At 43.5% G+C, this 24,029-nt stretch overlaps 2 protein-coding genes across 2 annotated transcripts; both read left to right on the plus strand.

The window, feature by feature from the left end:
- Positions 1 to 3,040: 3,040 nt before the first annotated feature.
- On the plus strand, positions 3,041 to 6,512 carry rpl14 (ribosomal protein L14). The gene is made up of 6 exons (XM_079232208.1): positions 3,041 to 3,086; positions 3,884 to 3,985; positions 4,070 to 4,164; positions 4,890 to 4,989; positions 5,643 to 5,696; positions 6,417 to 6,512. Exons 1-6 carry the CDS (start codon positions 3,084 to 3,086, stop codon positions 6,474 to 6,476), a joined length of 414 nt encoding a protein of 137 aa, XP_079088334.1. The 5' UTR covers positions 3,041 to 3,083; the 3' UTR covers positions 6,477 to 6,512.
- A 5,871-nt stretch (positions 6,513 to 12,383) lies between these two features.
- On the plus strand, positions 12,384 to 23,555 carry LOC306748552 (SNF-related serine/threonine-protein kinase-like; the record flags this gene model as incomplete). Its single annotated transcript, XM_079231731.1, has 7 exons — positions 12,384 to 12,509; positions 13,595 to 13,813; positions 14,837 to 15,083; positions 18,954 to 19,095; positions 20,274 to 20,486; positions 20,754 to 20,891; positions 21,837 to 23,555. The coding sequence occupies 7 exons, from the start codon at positions 12,384 to 12,386 to the stop codon at positions 23,155 to 23,157; spliced, it is 2,406 nt and encodes an 801-aa protein (XP_079087857.1). The 3' UTR covers positions 23,158 to 23,555.
- Between the last annotated feature and the right edge of the window lie 474 nt (positions 23,556 to 24,029).

The raw sequence follows: 24,029 nt of genomic DNA on the forward strand, positions 1-24,029 counted from the left end.
ATGACCTGCTCTACTCTTCACATAGAGAAACATGATGTGTGTGTGTGTGTGTGTGTGTGTGTGTGTGTGTGTGTCATCCTCCACCCTGCTTTCAACCAGCCTGAACAGTAAATCACATGGTACCTTATTGCTTAAATATAAGATACTTATATATTCATAGCAACCTACTAGCGCCACCTACTGGCCAAACTAAATCTACCAAACTGCATCCCATTTACATACAATTTAAATCACCTGGTCTACTCTTCACGTACAGAAACATGATGCACAGTATATGTTCACATTGTCGTAGCGCCACCTACTGGCCAAAGGAAATCAGCCAAACAGCATCGGATTTAAATCAAAATGACAGCGCCCAATTGCATGCTGGGTAACGCTCGCGCACAAAACAAAACAGGAAGAGACAGACTGGAAGACACGCCACACAAACAGCAGTTAGCCGACCAACGCTGAGACAGTCTTTCCCAGCATGCCTTTCGCCCGTGTAATTTGGAACCATGACGGATGCCAGTGACGCTGAAACCTAAGTAGCTCTACTGCACTGCCAGGATTGAACATTAAAAATGAATTGCTGGTCCCTGCTCTTGTTGAGGCCATGCATGGGTTTGGCCGGTTTCCTTCCGAGGCCAGTCGGCGACCCGCCGCTACCCCAAACGTGCCGGGATCAGTGAAGACCCGCTCACAGCTGCTCGCAGCTTTAATTATATGACAGTGTTATTAGTACACCATACATATTATTGTTGTAGAAAATGATTACGGTACTGATACATACACAGATTCAAACTCCTAGTTATATGATAATCTACACATACATGTATATACACATATGTAGTACATGATACATATGTGCATACAGTACATATATTATCACAAGTATATATTAATTTGTATACTACTGCCAGCAGGCACATTTAAATAAATAGAATCTGATTGATTTTGGTGATGAGGCACTCAAAATTAGCCGATACATTTTCCCAACACTTATGCATTTAACTTGCCTGATATTTTGCAATGCTTATGTGACTCTAGCCCAACCAGCGGAGGCACCATTATGCTGCGTTGTACAACAGGAAGTGTTGCGAATATTTGCTACGCTTTGCATGTGAACGCACCATTAGACTTTGCCATGATTATGGACTTAAATTCATCATATGGAGTCATGATCATCTCCTGCTCCTCCACGGAGAGAAGAGACACTCTTTCTCTGAGTTTATTTGCCATTTTAGCGTTTGAAGATCATGTAATCTGTGTTCGACTCCTCCCCCTTTTGAAGAGGAGCGTGCACACGCATTTATCCAGATGACTGACGTCTGGTTAGAATTAACGAGAATAAACAAGTTGAAACCAGAGCCGCCAAAAAAACGACACTCCGCTGAATAAAAAAGTCCCCTCAAAATATTTTTTATCTTTTTTATTTGAATTATTATTTATTTTTTCCCAGCCAAAGGCCCACAACCCATTGAAAACGGGTCCACCAGTTGAGAATCACGTGTACACTTTAGATATATATTATTATTATCATTTAACTCTGCTATACGCACTGTTTGAATATTTACAAATAGTGTTAATAGTGTCCCGGTTCAGTAAAATACCTACTGATGCTTACACCTCCACAGAACCCTCTCAAGGTTTACCTTTACCTTTTTGGGCAAGTCATTTTCAAGCAGAGTCCTGCGCCAGAGGCCAAGGGTTTAATTAAGAGATACCCTGGTCCTTGATGGTGTCCTGAAGCGGATTGTTAAAATGTTCTTCTTCTGTTTAAGATACTTTTTGCTTATTTTAATTATCCTCTCTATAGACTCTAACGTCTAACTAACTTCCCTACAGTCTGCTGTATATGTCATGTTGTATACACTTACATAACAGGAACTTAGACGGTGAGGTAACGCTTATTGTCATTGTAGCTAAACTATAGTCCAACACAACAAGAATTAACAACGTCACTGTACTTCTTTTTTATTGCTACTTTGGTATGTGTATTTTTATATGTGTACACTTTAGATATACGTATGTGTATTATTATTTTTTAACTCGGCTATGTGCACTTGATTGGAATCATAAGAGAAACAATATAGATAGATAATCTGTAGTCTTTTTGAAGATTATATAGTAATATTGTACTACTACTACTACATTTCACTTCATAATATATTACACTTATATACCATAATATGTATAATGTGCAGCCTTTTTTTAAATGTATTATTCATTTTACCATATCATGTCATACTGTTATACCACGATTATGAGACTTTACTTTGAGGAGACGGCACTGTTAGTCTAAGCTAAACACTGGAATAAGTTTTGCACCAGGTAAACTTGAACATGCACACCTCTCTTGAGTGTGACAGCGACTATAACCGCACAACTATAGATTCTAAATAACTGGAGGATACACTTTTTTTCTACACGTAGATCTTAAACCCTTGAATATAAACAGGACCAATTGAAATCGGATGGGAAATGTAACTCAACAACAGTGCAACAAAAAGTTGGACGTGCCCGAAAAACCTCCAGTGGGATGCGTCCTGATCCTGATGATAATGAGATGCCTGAACCACCTCAGCTGACTCTGTTTTACTGATAGTTTATGTTTCCCCTTTATAGATGAATCAGTGTAAGTAAAAGGAAGATGTCGTACCCCACTAGGTTTCACTCATTTAAATGCATTTATGTAGCCCATTCATCACTCTCAATTTCTAAAACAACACATAAGGACCACTTCTGTGGAAATCGTAGCATATTTTCGTTGTGTTTACACGTCCAGCTGCCACGTTACGTTTGAGTATAATCCTACATTGGTTAATTCCGATATTTCCCCGTATCCTTGAAGGCAACATAATGTGACACAGAAGCGTTAAATGGCGGTCCAGTGCGTGTTTTACATTACTTTTACAAACAATTGAGCTTACTTTGTCGAAAGCTTTCAAATGTTTAAACATGTTTAATACCAATGGGTTTTATTAGGACGCGCATGTAATAACATAAAACCAGGACCGACTGCGCATGCGTACCGTATAAGCGGAAGCCGTATCTGCGCCAGGCGGAAGCTGCGACGGCCTTTCTGCTCTCGGACTGCCATCATGGTGAGTTCGCCGCGAGAGTTTTAGCGTTTCTATGTCGAATTTCTTTTCATATAACTCATTGTTCGGGAGCAACAATAGTTGTGTGTGTCGTTAACGCCACCATAAGCATGTTTGTGATGTATCTGATGCGGGCGCGGAGGTTTATATATGTTCATTTTTAACGCTCGTGTCTGTAAAATGTCGGCTCGCGCCCGCGTTTCAACAACGTGGTCCGTCGGGCGGAGATACTGCTCGGTTAAAACAACACTTAGCCCCGCTTTGGTCTCCAGGACATTGATTTATTTCACTCGTTTATGACGGTATACTATTTAAATGCATGCTATCATGTTTAATATAATCACATTTTCGTGAACGACACACTAGTCGTTCGCCAACGTGAGTTTAAACGTAAAGTAAGCTAGTTGTCGTCGGATACCTTTTAGCCTAAATGTAAAGTAAGCTTGTTGTCGTTGGATAACTAAAGCCTTAACGTAAAGTAGGCTAGTTGTCGTCGGATACCTTTTAGCCTTAACGTAAAGTAAGCTAGTTGTCGTTAAATAGCTTCATCCTAAACGTCATGATACAAGCCAGTTATGCTACTCAGTCTCTAACCCAAACTGCTAGTTTGTCCTGTAAAAAGACAATATATTAACTTGTGTGTCTGCTATTATGTTTTTTTTATACCAACAACATTAATTCCCCCCAATGTGTGACTGTAACGGATGTTACAGCATGCTGCAACTGTTCATGTGACGTCATACGGCAGCCAACCTCCAAGTCACTTTCTGATGTGCTTCTCTCTCTGGTGTCTTCCTCAGGTGTTCAAACGCTTCGTTGAGATCGGCCGCGTTGCCTACATCTCTTTTGGACCCCATAACGGCAAGCTGGTGGCCATCGTAGACGTCATCGACCAAAACAGGGTGAGCGCCCTGAAGGATGGCGGATAAATCGGTGTTAATCCCCGTCTTTCGGCTTGATATTTATTTGTGTGTTGTGCTTTTCAGGCTCTTGTCGATGGTCCCTGCACAAACGTGAAGAGACAATCCATGCCCTTTAAGTGCATGCAGCTCACAGACTACGTCATCAAAGTACCTCACAGGTGAGTGGGCGCAGGTTGTGGTTTCTTTAACACGCAAACAATGCAGTAATTTGTACAGGTTTGATCTATTCATTACTCTCGTAACTTAAGGGAGCATTTCACTAGCAAAAAATTATCGCGTGTATATTAATCACTCGCCTTGTATTACCTTTTAATTTGCAAAGATAACTTTTTTTCTCGCATAATTTCCAGTCTTGGTGAATTGAAGTAGAAGGGGGCCTTGTTTAATAAAAAAAGCGAAACTAATTCAAAACAACAGTTTACAAAATTGCGCAGTATTCTCGTAGTCTCTTTATCCAATTGTAGGCTGACTACTTCTCAAACATTTGCAATTTTGCTAAAATCGTACAGTTTACAACAAGCGTGAGACTGTTTAAGGAGATGTTTTTAAAGTGGTTAAATGCATGCAAGACTTGGATTATAGTGCACGAGTTTTGTGTGTGTGTGAGAGTGAGTTTGCACACAGACGTTTTGGTCATTGTGGTCAAGGACAGATTTGTGTTTTTGCTGTACTGTAATGTGTACTTCAGATCACCTTTTAACGCAATGCTTTGTCTATTAAAAAACGTTCACATGACTGTCGTCACATCACCGAGACACAAGGCCTAAAGTGCCAACATCAACGTGAATCGGGTGTCTTTTTTTGTTGTTGTAAAGTGGTTATGTGTGATGAAACCTTAATGGTGCCTCCGTTATTAGTACTGACTGTATTTAATGGTTCCCAGTGCCCGCCAGAAGTTTGTGAGGAAAGCCTGGGAGAAGGCCGAGGTCAACCAGAAGTGGGCACAGAGCAGCTGGGCCAAGAAGATCGATGCGAGAAAGAAGGTAACGGCTACGACTCTGATCATAATCAACATTATGGATATTAAGTGTGTTGTGAAATTAAGACGCGTTACAGCTGATTGTGGACATTTCTAAAATGTGTCTTCCTTGGGGCCATTACATACAGTAGTTGCGTCACATGCCACTAAAATACACCCAGAAAAAAACACCAGTGGCAAATTTGATTGTTGGGCAACCTAACCACTGCTATATATTCATTATGTTTAGATATGAATAATATTTACCCCAAAATACATATCTAAAGGCTCTATAAAGTACAATAGAGATATGTGCAACTCAACTCTATACTACTTGCTGTACAATACATTTACCTGATTGAGAGAAGTTACATTGCAGTTGTTCATTATCTATCCGCTATTATATTTTAATTAAATGGATAACAAAACTGCACTTAAATAATCGTTAAACATTTGGCGCAGGGCTACCGCTCTTGTGTCCGGTCTATTTGCACTTACCTGATGACTCGGATGGATAAATTCGTTGGCGCTGACTCAGCTGCTTTTTTTTGGAGCCACTGTTCATACAAACATAAATATCTATAAATCCATCCTTCCTAAAACAGAATTGTGGTGCGCTACGGTGAACAAGTAAACGACTCGGGTGGAGTTACTGACTTTCTTTGGTTATCTTTGCAGAGGGCCGCCATGTCTGACTTTGACCGCTACAAGGTGATGAAGGCCAAGAGAATGGTGAGTGCAACAGAGATGAGATCTCTGCATTTAGGCTTTTTATTTCTATACTTCTATAATATATTTCTATGCTTTCATACTTGGAGTTCTGTATTTTGATTGTGAGCTTACATGTAAATGCAAGTTGTATATTTATTTACCAGGTTAAAATAGTTAACATATTGTTTATTCCTCTTCCCCATTGATTAATGGTTGATTTAATATTTGTATACATTTATTTATAATAAAAACATGTTTATGAACACTAATCATTTTGAGCTGTTGCAACATTGTGTTCCTCCTTCGGCTAATTGTTGAATTTTTTTCTGAACACACGGCTCTAAATTAATTCATGTCATTTAGTGGAGTGCCCTCAATTTTAATGAGAACAACCTGGTGGTTGAACATTGGACATTTGGTTTAGTGACGAACGATTGTCCGTCTTCTTCTGCGAGGCCTTATATCACAGCCACTGATCAGTGAACAGCTGCAGCTAATAACATTTATTATGGATCCTTTTTTTATTTGTGCCAGTGAGGGAGCTTTGACAAGTGGGTGCTCATTCTTTGGCCGACATGATGAAATGATTAATTATTATTATTTAAGAATACTGAATGAACAAGAAGGCAGCTTGATTTAACACCTGATGTCACCTCAGATGAAAGAGTCATTAGTGTAATGATCATACAACTGTCAAAGAGTATTTTTAATTAATGCACTTTGTTCTTTTTGTTTCTGCAGAGGAACAAGATCATCAAGCATGAGGTGAAGAAGCTCCAGAAGGAGGCAGCAAAGAAGTGAACAGTGCTCACTAAATAAATCTCCTGTTCAATTGTTCATCTGTGTCTTCTCGTCTGTTCTTTTGTTTCCACCTCTGGTGTCATTCATTGTAAATAACCCTTTGGCTGGACCAGTAAATGTGTCACCTTTTTATGTTAAAACACATATATTCTGCTTGACAGCAAGTTGTATTTTGTGGCGCGGTTCTTTTTATTTTCTCGTTAACACAAGTAGAAGATGCTTACGTCCAAAGGAAAAGGTCCCATGAAATGATCTTGACTGGCTCAGCGGAGCCGGGGGCTTTTCATGCTGCGTGTTGTAATTCTCGTCTTAACGTGGTCGTGCATATATTATATATATATATATATATATATATATATTATATATATATATTATATATATATATATATATATTGAGACGCTCGCCTGACATACAGATGATGTTTTCAGCTGTGCAGTTTAATTGTGATGAAACCAAAGGATGTCTTTTTAAATGAATCAACTTGACATTTAGTCACTAAATTCAAAACGGGATCAGAGTTTATATAATCTTACCTGAAAACACAACTTTCATGTAGGTATGCACACGTGAGATATATCTAAGACAGTTTATTTTACCAGGTCAAGCGATGCAGTTCATTAGATATTAGGCAATGTTCTTAATGTTTTAATCATATTGAATGTCGACGGTATCAATCAGACAAGACACATTTTAATGTTTCGGGGCAGTTTTTGCTTTGATGCTGAACGAGTTCACCTTTTGGTTTTGATCAATCTGCTAAAAATGGGAGTTCAGAACTTTTACAGTTATTTATTCCGTACTTTTCTTTTCCTGGTCTGGTCATGGTACTGGATGTTAAATGATTTAGGATTATCACATAATCCACTGTATTGGTATTTGCCTTGATTGAATTATAATTTAAGAGTGAGTTGTTAGAAATTGGATGGGGACCAAAATAAAATGGTTTAATAAACAGGTTCCTCAAGCGTCCACTAGATGGCAGCCTCAGCTAAAAGTGTTTATTGACCCCTTTGTCTTTATTTTTATTTATTTTTAAAAGCCCACAGTCGGTTACACGTTTCGGATGAATTTTAGTTGATTTGAAAACTTTGTCCTTCTGGATTGAATACACGGGTGACGTTGGCAGGACATTAATCATCTAATTGAGCTGGTGTCACTTAATCAGACCGCTTGCCAATCATTGGCTTTGTCTGGTAACAGATGATCATTAAAACAATCTCTTTCTTTTTTCATGGAGCACATGCAGCCTGCAGCCCAGTGCTGATATGAGATCCAGCACCAGCCAAACAGGCTCTACTTCAAAATCCTAGAGAGGAGCTTGTCAATATTACATAACAACACACTTGAACGTTGCCCAGCTGGTTGAGTGCAGAGAACAGAGACACACACACACACACACACACACACACACACACACACACACACAGTTATTGCAGCACACCAACGGACCAACCCAATTAAAAGTAGGCAGTACAAAAGCTGATAATGACCTATTGTTCTTTTGTATCCTGGGCCATAAAATAAATATGTATATTTCACTCACACAGATCATTTTGCATTAAATGCCTTATAGGATCCCAGCATGAACACACTGTCCAGGTAGAGATACAAAGATAAAGTACATTCTCTGAGTTTATTATCACGAGACCTGATAAACACGTTTCTTTTTTTTTATTTATTTATCTGAGCGTAGTTCTGACGTCAGAGATGAATGATACGGATGCGCAGCGATGATAGAGCTGTCATTTAGGAGCGAAAGCACCGGAAAACAGGCCAGTTTGCCTTCAAAATAAAAGCACAATACATACAGAGTGCCCTTTTTTATATCCTGTAGGGCACCTTTATATAAAAAGAATATATATTGAAGCCTATATTTACTCTATTGACTGGGGAAAGAAAGTATATGGTTTATTCTCACTTTTTAAGTTAATCTTTTTCTATTCGCTGTTCTTACACAGTTAAATGTATATTTAAATCTCTGGAGTGTGGACATCCAGTTCAATTTCATTGCAACTCTGTTGCTACTCTATTTATTCATCATATTTACAAAGTTGTAATAGTTGGAAATAAGAAATAGTCAAATGCAAGCGCACCGGACTAGCCGGTCATTAATTCACAATAAAGATGTGATATTTAGTTTGGAAAGAAGTTGAATGTTGTTTGTCAAATTATTACACATCCGTAACATGTATTCATCATTTAATAATTATTTGCTCGTGGAAAAAAAATCAAATCAATAATCACGTTTTACAAACGCTGAAGCTATATATAATCAAATAAATATATATATTTTTATATACTTTTTCTATACAGTCTGTATATTTAATATTCTTCTTTACTGTTTTTACTGTTTCTATAACTGTTTATTGATATTACTTGATTTTCTATTTTTTTTTTTAATTATTTTATTCACTTGTGAGCGATGCTGCTGTAATCCTGTAATTTCCCCACTGAGGGGCCAATAAAGGATTAATTCATTTTATTTTAGACAATGCTTTTATTTTGAAAGCTGCACTTCCTGTATATACCTGCTACCTGTGTCTGGGTTTCTTTACGCCGCTGACAGAGCGCGAGAGGGGTGGGGGGGAGAAAGAGGGAGGTGAGTTGTCAGTGTGACAGACTCACAGGGACTCAATGGACTCACTCGTCGGGCCGGTTCTCTGTCACTCGGCACCGGGAGTTAAACGGAACGAGCCCCGTTAGCGCGCGCAGCTTCCCCGCACCGGAGCCCCGCACGCGCCCGTAGCTTCACGAGGGAGCAGATAGGACGGTGCTGTCGCCGCTTCATATGCCTCTCCGCGGTAAGTAGTGCTGGAGAAGCGCGTATGCATGTGCGGGCCCCGCGTAGTAATATGTGTCAAGTTAGCGGCAGGATTTGTCTATTAATGCGCATCTTTTGGAGACGCGCGCTCGTTAGTCTCTTTAACAGCTCTCGTATGTGCGCTGCTGGCGCAGGATGGTCTGCGCTGCCATGTTGTTGTGAATGCAGCCAGCAGGCATGTTGACAGTGGAGGAGGTGGAGGAGGAGGAGGAGGAGGAAGAGGGTGGGCGTGGGGCGGTGGAAGGGTCCCAAATGGGAAATAGCACCTATACAGGGATAAGTGATGCTGTGTATGGTCAGCACAGTTTGAACAATGCTTTGATACTCTACAATAGTGAAATATATATATATATATATATATATATATATATATATATATATATATACATCATGCATATGATTTTCCTATTATATCCATATGTACACTGAGTTTAAACACTTCCCAATGCTGTCTTTATAGTCCTATAATAACCGGCATACAGACAAGATAATGTACTGAAGAATATATAATTATGTGTTGGCTGCATGCGCATATTCAGCATGCAACAATACACAGATACATCACCATATAGTCCCTGTATTGGTTCTATAGGGACTCATTGAATCTGTATACCACTTTGTGTAACAACCATAACTCCTGCGGTGTCACTATGATATTCCTCTGGTGATGTGTGTATTTTCTGTCTATATATTTGTATTATATTCACGAAGCTGTGGTATTGGGGACCCTGCAAGGTGTTGCTAGTATATTCTGGTGTTGTGAGAGTATTAGGATAGGACAGCAGAAAAAAAAACATATTTAACATATATTAAAATGATATATGTGTTCATATATTCTTTTAATCTTTACTTTTAAAGGGCATAATTTCAAGCTCATGTAATAAAATAGGTAAGTCGTTGGTTGAACTGGTAACTACTGATATTTGCTGATTTAAGTTATGGCTGGAAACCACCATATTTATCGTACTATCAGATCTTTGTACCTGAAGTATTAGATCCTAAAAAAAGTTCTTATCTTCAACACATTGATATCTTCAGCCAATGTTCCGGTAAACTGATTACACTTGATAACCCTCCGGTTCACGACTCAGAGTGTAGCAGCTCTTATAACACGGGTTCTTGACCCCGTGAGAAGAGCTCCAACGCACACGACTACCTTGTAAACCGATACACCTCCAACCAACTGTTACACAACAGACCTTAAAGCTGCTGTACACACACACACACACACACACACACACACACACACACACACACAGTCGAGGTAAATAAGAGGTCTAGATTTAGACATGCAGATCCTGGCCAACACACCAGCTCGCCACCACACTGCAACCCATGTTGATCTCACCTATCTCGCACATGAAGATAACAAGTGTGTTATGTGTAGTGTGTGTGTGTGTGTGTGTGTGTGTGTGTGTGTGTCTTTCACAGCTTCAGTTTGTGAAACATCAACAGCTACATGTTGTAATTGTCAGGCGAAGAGTTCAGTATAGTTGAGTTCACTTTTGTGTGTGTGTGTGTGTGTATGTGTGTGAGACAGATGCATAGAGATGTCATCTTCCTATTATAAGAAAAATGACTCACTCTTTTCTCACAAGTACAAGTACAATCCTCCAACTGAGGATCACATAAAACCCCCAAAGAGTCTTTTAGGCTTTCAGAGTTTCATTTGAGGAACCACAGACTGCCGGCGGGCGAAGAGACGTTTCCATTTCTTTCATCTTACTCTATCTCGTCGTGTTGATAGGTGTGTTCCCTTCGCAACAGCTATTTGGTTTCCAGTTGTGTCTGTGAATCCAAGTGAGCTTGACACACCTTAAGGCGAGGATCAACTCGCAGGAATGTTCCTTTTGTGTGGACATTGTGTGTCTTTTGCCGTCGTCTGTGCTCTTGGCACGCTCGTGCATTCCTGGAAGAGGAATGCCATCCCTCCCCTGGAGGCCTCGTTTCATAATCGGAGCTGTGAAGCAACTCGCTGCATGGCGACAGCGGCTTCCGGTGAACAGAGCGGACGGTCGGACATGTGTGCACAGCACGAGTTGTTCAGAGTTTTGTCATCCCTGAGGGGCAAAACACATCAAATGAGCAACATGAATTATGAAAGAATTCTAAACATAGCAGACAGCTTTTGCAAAATGATGCAGAAATAATGTGAAATATTAATTGGAGCTGAAAAATAGTCAATTTATTGAATAGAATATTAGTCTGCAATAGTTTTAATAATCAATTAAAGTAATTGAATCAATAAAAAGTATAAATATTTGCTGGTTCCAGGTTATATTTCTCTTGTTGGTCTAACGAAACGTACTCTTTTCTGACATTTCATACACTAAACAATGACTTTATGTGTTTAGTTTGACTTAATTTAATTCTCTTTGAGTTTTAAATGTGTTCTGTTTTTATTGTAAAGCACTTTGTAAATAGTGCTGTATAAATAAAGTTTAAAAGTATAATTATAAACAATTGACTTTACTTTCTTTCAAAGGAAGAACTTTGTTTTGTGCTGATTACCAAATGCTACGAACACACAGGTTTAAGATGTTGACCACGGTCAACTTTATACCCCTTAAAGATCATGTTAAATATGCCGTTGTGAACATGGTAGCATGCGGATGCTAATATTTAGCTCAAAGCGCTGTGAGTACACACACACAGAGCTGCTAGCATGGCGATAGACTTTGTTTTATTTTATTTATTATTCTAGAAACTCTGAACTAATTAAATTGTTAAATGATACACTGGCATGCAAGAGTCCATGGGGTTCAGGGTTCAGCAGGATCTCCTCCAAAGCGCTGACTCGTTCATATGAATGGGTGAATTTTTATTCCCTCTCTCTCTCTTCTCACCCTCAGATCAGGAGACGATGGGATTGAATTGAGCGCCGCAGGAGGACAACGCTCTGTGAATATCTGCTGTTACCGTCCAGCAGTGGCGTCACAACCCCAGATCTAACTCGAGAGACAGCTGGTCTAGAATCGACCGACCGACCCGCCACCACAAAGCACACCCGACCCCCACCCCCCAGGAGGCGATGGAGGACTGACCCGAGACCAGAAGGCAGCTCCTCCCCTTTCCACCTGCAGCCATGGCGGCGGGGCTAAAGCGCCACCATGACGGGAAGATCGCCGGCCTGTATGACCTGGACAAGACGCTGGGACGCGGACACTTTGCTGTGGTTAAACTGGCGCGACACGTTTTCACTGGAGAAAAGGTACGCTCGTCCATGTCGGTACATGCAGGAGGAATGCTCTAATGCCAGTGATTGGATCTCCTCACATTTAAGTAGATTACTCACCCTTAGAGACAGACATACCAGAGAAGGGTGATGATTAACACGGACATTTGAGTAATATGTCCCTCAAGTGAGATGAGTGGATTAATCTGCCCACGTATTGGGTTTGTCTTGGCTTGAGTGAATGTTTGAGCGTCACATCTTAATGTCGTCGCCAGAGGCGTTTCCCACCCGACGAGCCTTAACGTGAAATGCTTGTAATGTCTCTGTTTGAGGCGGCTGCTGCTCAGAGAGGGAGCGGGTTCTGTGAATGGGAATTAGTTTAGAGTCCTTTAATGTGTGTGTGTGTGTGTGTGTGTGTGTGTGTGTGTGTGTGTGTGTGTGTGTGTGTGTGTGTGTGTGTGTGTGTGTGTGTGTGTGTGTGTGGACATGCAGTATACAGAATGTTGTTCTTCCCACTGTCCGTTTGGTAGCGAATCAGAATCGTTCTAAATTAAAACAATGGAACTCAAAACTGTTACATTTCAATATGGATATTCTCATATAATCCATTGTTAGATTGGCACACTCAGTTGTTATAGATGAATATTTACATTTTGACTGTGATTAATGAGGATGAAAAGGCGTTGATTTCATAGTTATTTAATACATTTAAACTAACAGTTTAAATATTGTTATCTATTAAAGCCTTTTTTTAATAAATGCGGTTTTAATAGGCATGCAATTAAAATGTGTATTGTGGACCTTCATCAGTTCTAAATTTGTGAGCAAAGTACAAACAAATTCAGATAAGAAAAATATTAATGAAGACTAGATTTGTTGGTAAACGTTTGTACGCTCAGATTTAAAACTCCGATTTAAAAGATCAGATTCAGGTGAAAGCTCAGATGTGTGCATACACACTGACTGTGAACGAGGCCCAATATCTGTAGTATCAACACTATACATCAGCAATTAGCTGCTTAACTCCAAAAACGTGTCAATACCCTCTTCACTGTGCAAAAGCTGCTGCTGATAGTTGTAAATTGGGGCAGATGCCAATCATCATTATGTTGCTCCTCCAGGTCGCAGTGAAGGTGATAGATAAGACCAAGCTGGACCCGGTGGCGCGGGCGCACCTCTTCCAGGAGGTGCGCTGCATGAAGATGGTGCAGCACCCCAACGTGGTGCGCCTCTACGAGGTCATCGACACGGCCACCAAGCTCTACCTCATCCTGGAGCTGGGAGACGGAGGAGACATGTACGACTGCATCATGAAGCACGACGGAGGCCTCACTGAGGAGGTGGGTGGCATTGTGGGTAGCAGATTAGCATTTAGGTTGCTTGGACCTGGGCTGAGTCTTTGTAGATGAAGGGTCAAGAGAAAGGAGATCAATAAAGTATCATATCAATATGAATGATCCTGCGAATGGATGAAAATCAACTCTCTAGGGAACAAAATTGGGATGTAGTTCCTTTTTTAAATTTATTTAGTTGAGACTACTTTGAGGGAATGCAGTGAAGGGCACTTCAAAGGTAGTTAGATGCTCACCAATGCATTGCGCATACCGATTCTTTGAAGTTAATCAATTCCAGACACCAGGAGGCAACTGCTTGACATTGAAAGCTGTAATGTTGCACGTTAAGCAGAGAAACTCTGCAATGGCTTTTTATTCTTTCTATGTTCCCTTACTGGTACAAAATGAGGTGCCCAAAAAGCAGGCTAAAGATGCTTTTGTGCTCAAATGAGTTGAAGTAAAGTTTGCATGTTTTATTAGATTGATACATAACAACCTACTGTGGAGGATTACTTGAGAAATTAAAAAATATTTCATTATTTTCTTCTGTAAAGGAAGTTAGGGTTAATAAGTATGAGTATTTGCTTTATTTTATAGACTTAAATGGGAACATTTAACATTGAGCGACTCTACTTCTCACTTGATTTATTACATCAGTAAACATTGTGGACATGAGTTTATGGTCTCAATCGCTAGTTTCAAGTACAGAGAAATATAACATGATGTTCATTTAGTCAATTATATTCCCATTTAGATTAAAATAGATGATAAAGCAGGGTATGCTCTAGGGCGGGGCTACCTTGTGATTGACAGGTTGGTGCCACAGCTTTGGAGTTGTCTGTGTTTTGGTCTCATACCTTTAACTTTTTCTCAGTGTGTTTTCCTTTCATGAAAGTTAACTGTCACATTTTGGTCACGTAAAAATATCTAGTTGTACTGATTTCTAACCTTTTATGTCACGTCTAGTTGCAAAAAAATAATAATATCCTGATTTTCATTCCTGTTGCTTGCTGTCCTCTCCTCTCTCAGGTGGCCAAGTGTTTCTTCGCCCAAATCGTCCACGCCATCTCCTACTGTCACCGGCTGCACGTGGTGCACCGGGACCTGAAGCCGGAGAACGTGGTGTTCTTCGAGAAGCAAGGCGTCGTCAAGCTCACCGACTTCGGCTTCAGCAACCGGTTTCAGCCCGGGAAGACGCTCAACACCTCCTGCGGCTCGCTGGCCTACTCCGCCCCTGAAATACTGCTGGGGGACGAGTACGACGCTCCCGCCGTGGGTGAGTTATCTCTGCCGATCGCGGCTTTTCGCGGTGTCTCGGTCCGTAGTCCAGCGTGTGTTCATGGTACACGCCTGGTTAACTGATGCGCTCACACAGATATGAACCACTGATGGCTCATAAGACACTTTGACCATACTTTATGACCTGCAGTACTTTGGATGGACCCCAGCACACGACTTGGCTTTATCAGCCGGCTGTTAGGAGGAGAGAACTGCTCAAAGCTCAGATTGTGTTTGCAAACAAGGCGGTTTGGAAATGAGACCATAACTTAACCCAGCAGAACCGCCGTCCCACACCTGCAGTTCATTTCTGTCTGCGGTTTCCGTTCATTGACAGTCATGGCCTTTCTGTGTATAATAAAATCTGATATCTGATCAGGCTGAAATTGGTTTCCTCAGCGCTCTCGTGCAGCCGGCACCAGCTTCACCTCCGTCGCTCCCATCGATAGTGGGAACAATTCTTTGCGGAGCCACAGCTTAGATATTCAATCAAAAATGTAATGGGGAAAGAAATGAAACGGAGGCGTGCAGATTTGGAGAGAGGGGGGGGGGGGGGGGGGGGGAGTTGACGGAGAGAAACGAGGGACGAGAGGCAGAGCGAGAGAAAGCATCAGTAGTCCCTCTGTCTACCCAGAGGCCACTGCGTCAGAGCAACACAGAAGCATTTTCAATTCTTCTGACTGAGTGGATTCGCGGTGGCTGTTTTCTCTTGCCTGCCTTCGTCTCCATCTCTTTTGCGGCCGAGCAGATATGCTGCTCCCAAAAAAAAAGTGAAGCAATAGTAGTTATTTGACTGCATGCGTGTATTTAGGATGATGGTGCGAGTATCTGACCGTGTGAGGTCAGCTGGCCTGTAAAAAAAAGCCCGTCTGTGCATTTGACCCAGATGACAAGTCAGGTGTGTGTGTGCGTGTGTGTGTTCTTTCCTCTGCCCATGCGCCATTGTTCACTCAGCCGAGACGATGGTGTTTTGATTGCGGGGGGATTATCCACCCGGGCGGGACGAAGTGCTGTGTGATTCTATCGGCGGTGCAGTTTGACGTGGAACAGGCCGAGCGGAGGCCAGGAGGCCTGATTTTCGGGGCTTTGAGGTAACCCGGCCCGGGATTACATGGCTGCCCAGGTGCCTGCTGCTGACAGCCTGAGGTGCTGAGGTTTGGCTGGTGACGTGCCAGGTGGCGGCGAGCCCGGGTTTGTTGCAGAGATAAAGAGGCCGTCCTCGCTCGGCCATCTCCGGTCGGACCTGTTTTGGAGTTCTTTTGAGAAAGCGTTGAGAAATAATTTGAAATAATTGATGAAAAGTAATCCAAAGCGGAGCCAATGAGCATGAGCAAACTGTAACGAAAGAGAAAAGGCGACGTTTATGCATTAATCCAAAGTGTTAAGTGCTTTTACTCGCATAAAAACGAGTCCATCGTTCCCTTCCGTGCTTTGTTACCCGCAGATAATCATTTCCATTGTCGATTAATCTGTTTTCTCAATTAATCGTTTGGTCTAAATTGTCCTCTCGGCTCCAAGGTGTGAATATTTGAGTGAATGAGAGGAATTTGGGGGATAGGATAAAATGTTAAAAGTTATTATCATACAGAAAATTAGAAGGAAATTGCAGGTTTAACACAACGCAAGCGTGTTTTCTCACTTTGGGAGTTGATGAACGACTAATAAGTGCTTTGAAAAGACGCCTGCCTCCTTTTTGCCTTCTGATGCGATGCAGTGCGTGGGCTCCTTTTTGTCTCCACTAAGTGGAAAAGATAAATATAGATGTATGCTTCGTCTTTGAGAAGCACAAGCTGCACTTAAGTTACCTAATAGCAATTACAAAAACACATATCCTGGGCACTTGCATAATTCAGAGTATATCAGAGCTTATTTAACGCACACAAGTGGAGGATTTTGTGGGAAAAGAAATGCTGTGTGACGATCAGCAGGACAGGATGCTGAACTCGGGCCCACTCAGCCTCGGGGCGAACAATGTCAAGATTCGAGGAAGTGCTGGTTGGCTATCTCATGGAAGCAATCTGTGTTAATATGCAACGCGGGGCCGCACAAAAGGGATGTTTACACCCACAGCTGTCACCAAATAAGTAGCCGGCGCCGTTAGCTCGAGTGAAGCAGATGTGAAGCGACGCAAACGGTGTTTTCCAGAGACGTGTCAGTCATCTGGTTTATAAATAAAGTTATTCAGGAAGGAAGTTTGGCGGACCGATGACGCAAGTAGTGAGGGAGCGGGGTCACGGTTGCTTGGATACGTTGGCTAGGGGTAAGATGGTGGCGGGGACTGAAGCAGCGTTTCTTTCCTTCTTCTTTCCTCCCTCCATCAGCAGCATGAGACGCTCCTTCACCGCCTCAGAGCAGTAAATACTCTCCACCCACGGTAAACTGGCACGTCGACTTTACCAGATGGAAATCTCCTGCGAAGTCCTCTCCAGGCGAGCGGCGGTGACTTGAGGACGGATCACCATGAGGGCTTTGGAGGATAAAGTAGTTTTAATGCAAGTCACGTGAGCACAGGTAGTAATCGATGCTTAGAGGACGACATCCGCTTCACGGGAAGTGATGCGTTTTGCATTTCCGGTTTGGTTTTAGTATTCGGATTCAGAACTGATGTTTGGCCTTTTGCCTCCATGGCTTCATCTGCAGAAAATAAAGTCACACGGGTATTTTGGTTTGATCAAATAGTGATCTCTGCAGAGTAGCCGCGGCAGAAGACAGGAAAATGAACTCAAAGAGTAGCACATTAAAGCACACATTAGAGCACTTGAAATCAGAGACTTATTATCACACAACCCTGCAGTTCACCTCATGTTTTTAGCTTTTTCGCATCCTTGAACTCAATGTTTTGGGTTTTCCCTGCAGCCTCAGTAGCTTGTAGCTTTTAGCTTTTAGCTTAGTTTCTATGAGTAGGTGCTAAACACTAACCAGATATTTAGAACATGGGGGTCAGATTGCTTTTTTCTTTTGCGCAAGATTGCAATTTTAGTGAAAGACAATTCGTTCTACAATTCTGACAATTCTGGAATCTCAGACTCAAAAAGAAATCACTCAAATCGGCCGTACTCTACCAGCCCTGAACCAAATGGCAGACAAACAAAATTAGCAACTGGCCAGAAACCCGACTGGAGAATAAATGCTCATGTTGCTGCTGATGCGTCAACGTTTTGGTTAGAGCTTGTTCCGCTGCCCCCCCCCAAAAATCAATGAATGCAGCTTTAATATATTGTAAATCAACTGGCTTTAACTGCTGCTTCATTTCCCCACTCTCTCTACACTTGAAGCCCCAAATTTTGCGAATATCTTTCCAAAGTCGTCGTCAAACAGAGGTCATCATCACACTGACTATGAAACCGTGTGCTTTTTACGTCCCCGTCTCTCTGCTCGTAGTCGCCGTCTGACTGCAGAATGTGTGTCAGTGGACCAGCCTGCTGACCAGAGCGCCAGCGGACGCCCCCGAGCAAAAAATTGCTCTTTTTAAAAACGGATAATCGGACCAGAGAGAGAGTTTGCATGAAGCTTTGAGGGGGTGATGAACACGTTAACCCACTTTCCTAGGACCCAGTGCATGTATGCGTGTGTGTGTGTGAGTGTGAAGCCGGCGGCCGTGCAGAGCCTCACCCTTGGTTAGACAAATGTGTCCTATGCCAGTGCATATTTATGGAAATGGCTATGATCGAATATGATTCATGCTTCATGTGAACTGGGGAGTGAGGGCAGCTCTTGTTTGGTTATATCTAGGTCACTAAGCAGAGAGGAATGTATGTTCCTCACTTTGTTGGTGAGGGTTTCTGAGGCCATCTTCCTTCACACTCATGTCTTTGTCCACACACAGGATGTTTGGTATGAACAGCATTCTCTCTCTGTGTCTCTGCAGATATCTGGAGTCTGGGGGTGATCCTGTTCATGCTGGTCTGCGGCCAGCCCCCCTTCCAGGAGACCAACGACAGCGAGACGCTCACGATGATCATGGACTGTAAATACACAGTGCCTGAACACATCTCCCATGCATGCAGAGAGTGAGTAACACACGCACACGCACATACCGCACATGCCGCACACGCAGATGGACGAAGTACTCCGCAGGTGCTGCATATTTCATGTTTATAGCTGTGTGAAGAGAAAGAGAGAGGAGCGGCCCGCTGTCCTGCTTTTTCACTCGCTGCTGCAGTCACCTGCTCCAGCGGAGATGCAGCGCTGCGTTAAGTGGATCTAATGCACCCTTTAAAATCGGCCCTCTATTTTTAACACGGGGAGGGTTTAGCTATGCATCAAAGCAGAGAAGGGCAAAAATAGACGCTGAATACATATTTTGAAAGACTGTAGCTTTAAAAACAACGCACATGCCGAATCATGTGTGTTCAGTTTGAACACCTCCCTGTTTTGTGAGAGTGATTTAGCCGGTGATGCTACACTGCAAAGACAAATGGTTATGGAGGAGAACTGTTTGCAGGATTATTCCAAAGGCAAACACTGATCACTGTGAACTTGAACATCAGCTGCAGAGGTGGTTATTTTGGGGCATGTTTGCCTTTTATTGGGCAGTTGACAGTGTGGCTCAGACAATATCGATGTGAAAGGAATTCTGTTTTATTATAACATGATTGGCAACGTTTTGGCATCAGCTGTCTATTCGGGCGTCACAATCACCGGCTCGATCATTATATGGCTACCAGCTAATTTACAACATCCAGTCATGTAGTCATATAAATGTCATATGAATGTTTATGTAAAGGGATTGTAATCATTTCTGTTTCGTTGGAACTTGAGTCTCAGTTCCTATTCGTAGGCATTTTATGGCCACTATTTCTACCAGTAGTTATAATAATGTGTTGAACGTTGGGGTAGGAAACATGAGCATTCAGACAATTAGATTGTGAAGTTTTAAGCAAGCCAACAGTTTAATCCAAAGCACTTGATTTGGAAAAACCAGATGCTTACACTGACTACGGCAAGTCCAGTGGGTCAAAGTTCAACCAGAAGTCAGCTTGTAAACTGTGATGGTTTACAGCGCTACAACACAATCATTTTACCACTTGAGATTTTGGTAGTTTGTTTAAAAAAACCTGTCTAAGCTCATGAAGAAATTATTATTATCTCAACTACTATGTGAATATTACTGTGTATCTAAAAACACAGCTAGACCAGATGTGCCTGCAGCGCCCCCACGATGCTGATCCCCTCTGTGACCCTACAGCCTCATAGCCCAGATGCTGAAGAGAGACCCCAAGAAGCGAGCGACCCTCGAGGAGATCGGGGCCCACGAATGGCTTCAGGGCGTCGACCCCTCGCCGGCCACCAAGCTGTCCACGCCTCTGGTGTCCCACCGCAGCCTGTCGGAGGAGGAGCACGGCTCCATCATCCAGCGCATGGTGCTGGGGGCCATCGCAGACCGAGACACCATCACTGAGTACGTGCCCCTCTATCGCACATAAATTCGCCATGGTTCACCCGCCCGGCTAAAGCTAAATTGAGTGTCATCAACAGTTTAATTCCCATTAGCAACCAGCTGGCAGTCGGTCCTGAACCGACGCCATGTCAAATCCAATCTCCACCCTCCGCCACTTCCTTTTGACTCACGGTCAGGGTTTGGTGCTGCCATGTGGGTGGATGTGAGCGGTTGTACTTGTGTGTGTATTTTTGGAATTCAAATCGATTTCTCTCTCTCTCACCTCAGGGCTCTGGAGTCGAATCAGTACAACCACATCACGGCTACATACTTCCTGCTGGCTGAGAGGATGCTGAGGGAGAAGCAGGAGAAAGAGCAGCAGCACAGCCAGACACGATCCCCGAGCCCCAGCAAGGCCCAGTTCAGGTACACACACACACACACACACACACACACACACACACACACATACACACACACATACACACACACACACACACACACACTCACACACACTCCTTGAGATGGACAGAGTGCTGCCTCTGCAGGGCCGTGTACTGTCAGTTTCCAAAAGACAAGTTTGACAGCAGAATGGACAGACGGAGCCTTTTGTTTTTTTAAGCAAAAACTGAGAGACAGACTGAGAATAGAGGTTTCAGATCAGAAACATTATCAGGGATGTACCGCCAGAAATCTCTTGACATGACTAAATAACTCGGGGCGGTAGTAGCGAGTCCATGAGGTCTTGGCTCTGGGAACGCTGGTTCAAGTCCCCAAACGGACCCAGTACGGAGTCCTGTAGTGTGTATTTCGGGCCTGTATGTGTAAAAAATGATCCTCAGGGAATTAATAAAATATGTCGTCTAATTGAGAAACTGGAATTCAAGAGATATAAGAATATTTATAAAACAAGTTGGCTTGTACTAAAATTGCAATCTTGCACAAAAAAAAAGCAATCAGACCCTTTTACTCTTCAGCATTAGCGGCTCGATATCTGGAACTAATGCTGAAATATAGTCCATTAAACAATATAATAATAGCATGTTCACTATCTGCTCTGTAGTCCGACCAGGCTGCTTCTCGTTCGCTTCACATCTCATACGCCGAGCACGACCGCCCGTCTGTAATCTATAATTAGCCAAGCAGTCGCTAGGATGTTGATTATCTCAGCTGTGTTTGCATCATGCAAATCAATTGGTCAGAGTTCCAGCGTTCAGACAACTGATGCAGATACCCGTTTTGACGTGAAATTATATATAACACGACCATTCCATAAATCTGAACTAGCTAATGGAATATGTAAATGCAGTATCGCTTATTCTGTTAAACCTACTAAACCTTGTTCTCTGTGTGTGTTTAACACCTTCACAGGCAGTCCTGGCCCACCAGAGTGGACGTTCACCAGGATGTCAGTGACGGCTTGGGGGGTCCGACTATCTCCCACCCCGGGGGGCCGCAGTCGCCTGCCCGCAGCGCCGAGAGCCTCCACAAGGGGCCCAGGCCCAAAACGGCTCTGCTGGACCTCAGCCAGCGGCAGGAGAGCCACACACAGGCGTCCAGCCAGCAGCATCCTGCGCGGCAGAACCAGGAGCGGGGGCTGAGGCCTCTGGGGAAGCTCCACGCCAACCCCCTCAGGCTGGGCTCTCTGACCTCGGCGGGCCCTTGCAAACCTCGTAGTCCCAGTCTTTTCAGCGTGGAGGAGGATGAGGAAGAAGAAGGGGAAGATAGATGTTTCTCCTCCTCTGCACTTCCTGCTCAGGTGGTGCTTCGTTGCAAAGCCTCTTCCTCCTCATCCGTGTCGTCTTCTGCTAATCGCATGACGTCCCGTATGAGCGCTCCGGTTCTCAACCAGATCCACGAGGAGGATAAAGAGGAGGAGGAAGAGGAGGAGAGGAGGGAGCTGCACGGATTGGGCCCGCCCAAACCCAGCCTCAGCCTCAATCTGAACTCGAGAACACCATCACTGCCCACGCTCATAGCATTGCCCCAAACCGCTGGTGTAACGGCACCGGTGGCCGCTTTCACCCCCAGCGCGGAGTCTAGTGGTGACGAGACAGAAAGCCACCATGAACCAGATACGGCGACTGTAGGCGGACAGGGGGGTGAGACAGGAGGGAGGGAAGAGGATGGAGAGAAAAGGGGATCAGGGCCGGGCAGTCCCTCTAACTGCGCCAGTCCCGGATCCGGTTCGGGCCAAGGCAAGGGCACGCCTAAAGCTGCCAGCGGCCTGGTGGAGAGCTTGAAGCTGATGAGCTTGTGCCTGAGCTCTCAGTTCCACAACCTGACGGGTGGAGGAGAAGGAGGAGGAGGAGGAGGCGGAGGAGGAGGAAGCGGCGGCGGGGCCGTTGTTGCCGGGGACGCCCAGGACCGTCCCATGTGGAGGATGTGCATGGGCGGGTCCACCGGTAGCCTGGATAAGGTCTCGCTCCTCGGTGGGCCCTCGCCCAGGGGGAACCTGCACCACCAGCCCGCGCTGGGAGACGCGCTGGCCGATCCGCTGCTGGAGGGCTCCTGCACGGGCACGCTGAGGCTGGGAGAGCTGGACCTGGCCAGAGAGAACCACAGGAACATGAAGAACCGCGTGCTGCAGATGCCCCTGAGCGACAAGACTCTGTCCGTCAACATCCACCGGGGCACCAAGGAGGGTCTGCTCTGCACTCCCACCCCGCACAGCTGCTGCCAGGTCATCTAGACGCTGCACCTCCACGCTCATCTGTACATCGCTCCTCATCATCTCGCTTTCCACGACTTCATTCATGCTGTTTCCTATTATTCAACACTTACGGCGGTGGATAACAGGGAGGGAGTCCAAAATGCCTACTTTGCACATTTAGAGACGCAAAAAAAAAAGTCTCCGTGGAGGACACTGGGTGCCAAGCCAAGTATGTGAAGCACTCAGCAGATTAAACGCGAACACTAAAGGGACGTTTTAACCCGCTGGTGTGTTTTTAAAGGAGAGACATTAAACACGGGAACGGACCCGGGAGGTGCTCACATCCCTTTACACACACCTGTATATACTGTGTGTACACATGTCGTGCACATACACACGCACACCTACATCACTCTCTGATAAGCTGGTAAAACGGGATACCTGATGAGTTTTAGTGTCATGTTACATATCGTGTTTTTGTTCTAACTGATGCTGTTTTTTTTTACCATTATTTTTAAAAGACAATCATTTTATGCGTTTTTTTAAAGATTCTGACTGAAAGAGTTAAGTTATACGTGTGTGTGTGTGTGTGTGTGTGTGTGTTAGTTTTTTTCTCATTCAAATGAGGACAAAGAACAGGGTGAAAAAGGACCGAGCGGCACTAAAAGTGTGATGGTGGCGTCACAGTATTTTGTAGTCTTATCACTGTTTTATTTTTCTATCTCGAACGCGCTCCAGAAAGAAAAAGGCACGCTCACTTGTCATGTCTCTGCGCTGTTACACGGCAGAGTTTGTACATATGTGGATAACCTTCCTAGCAGTACTCTGTACTTGTAGTATTGACGGTAAAGTTGTATCGCAGTAGTAAACCTGAACACTTACGCACCATTATTCTCCACTCCTACTGGATA

Source organism: Taurulus bubalis (assembly GCF_910589615.1).
Source record: "Taurulus bubalis genome assembly, chromosome: 16".
In the NCBI taxonomy this organism is placed as follows: Eukaryota; Metazoa; Chordata; class Actinopteri; order Perciformes; family Cottidae; genus Taurulus; species Taurulus bubalis.

What these genes read in the sequence shown, in the direction of transcription:
- rpl14 (XM_079232208.1), top strand. An exon ending in ACGTCATCGACCAAAACAGG is followed by an intron (nt 3,986 to 4,069) that starts GTGAGCGCCCTG and finishes TGTGCTTTTCAG; the next exon opens with GCTCTTGTCGATGGTCCCTG. An exon ending in AGATCGATGCGAGAAAGAAG is followed by an intron (nt 4,990 to 5,642) that starts GTAACGGCTACG and finishes TTATCTTTGCAG; the next exon opens with AGGGCCGCCATGTCTGACTT.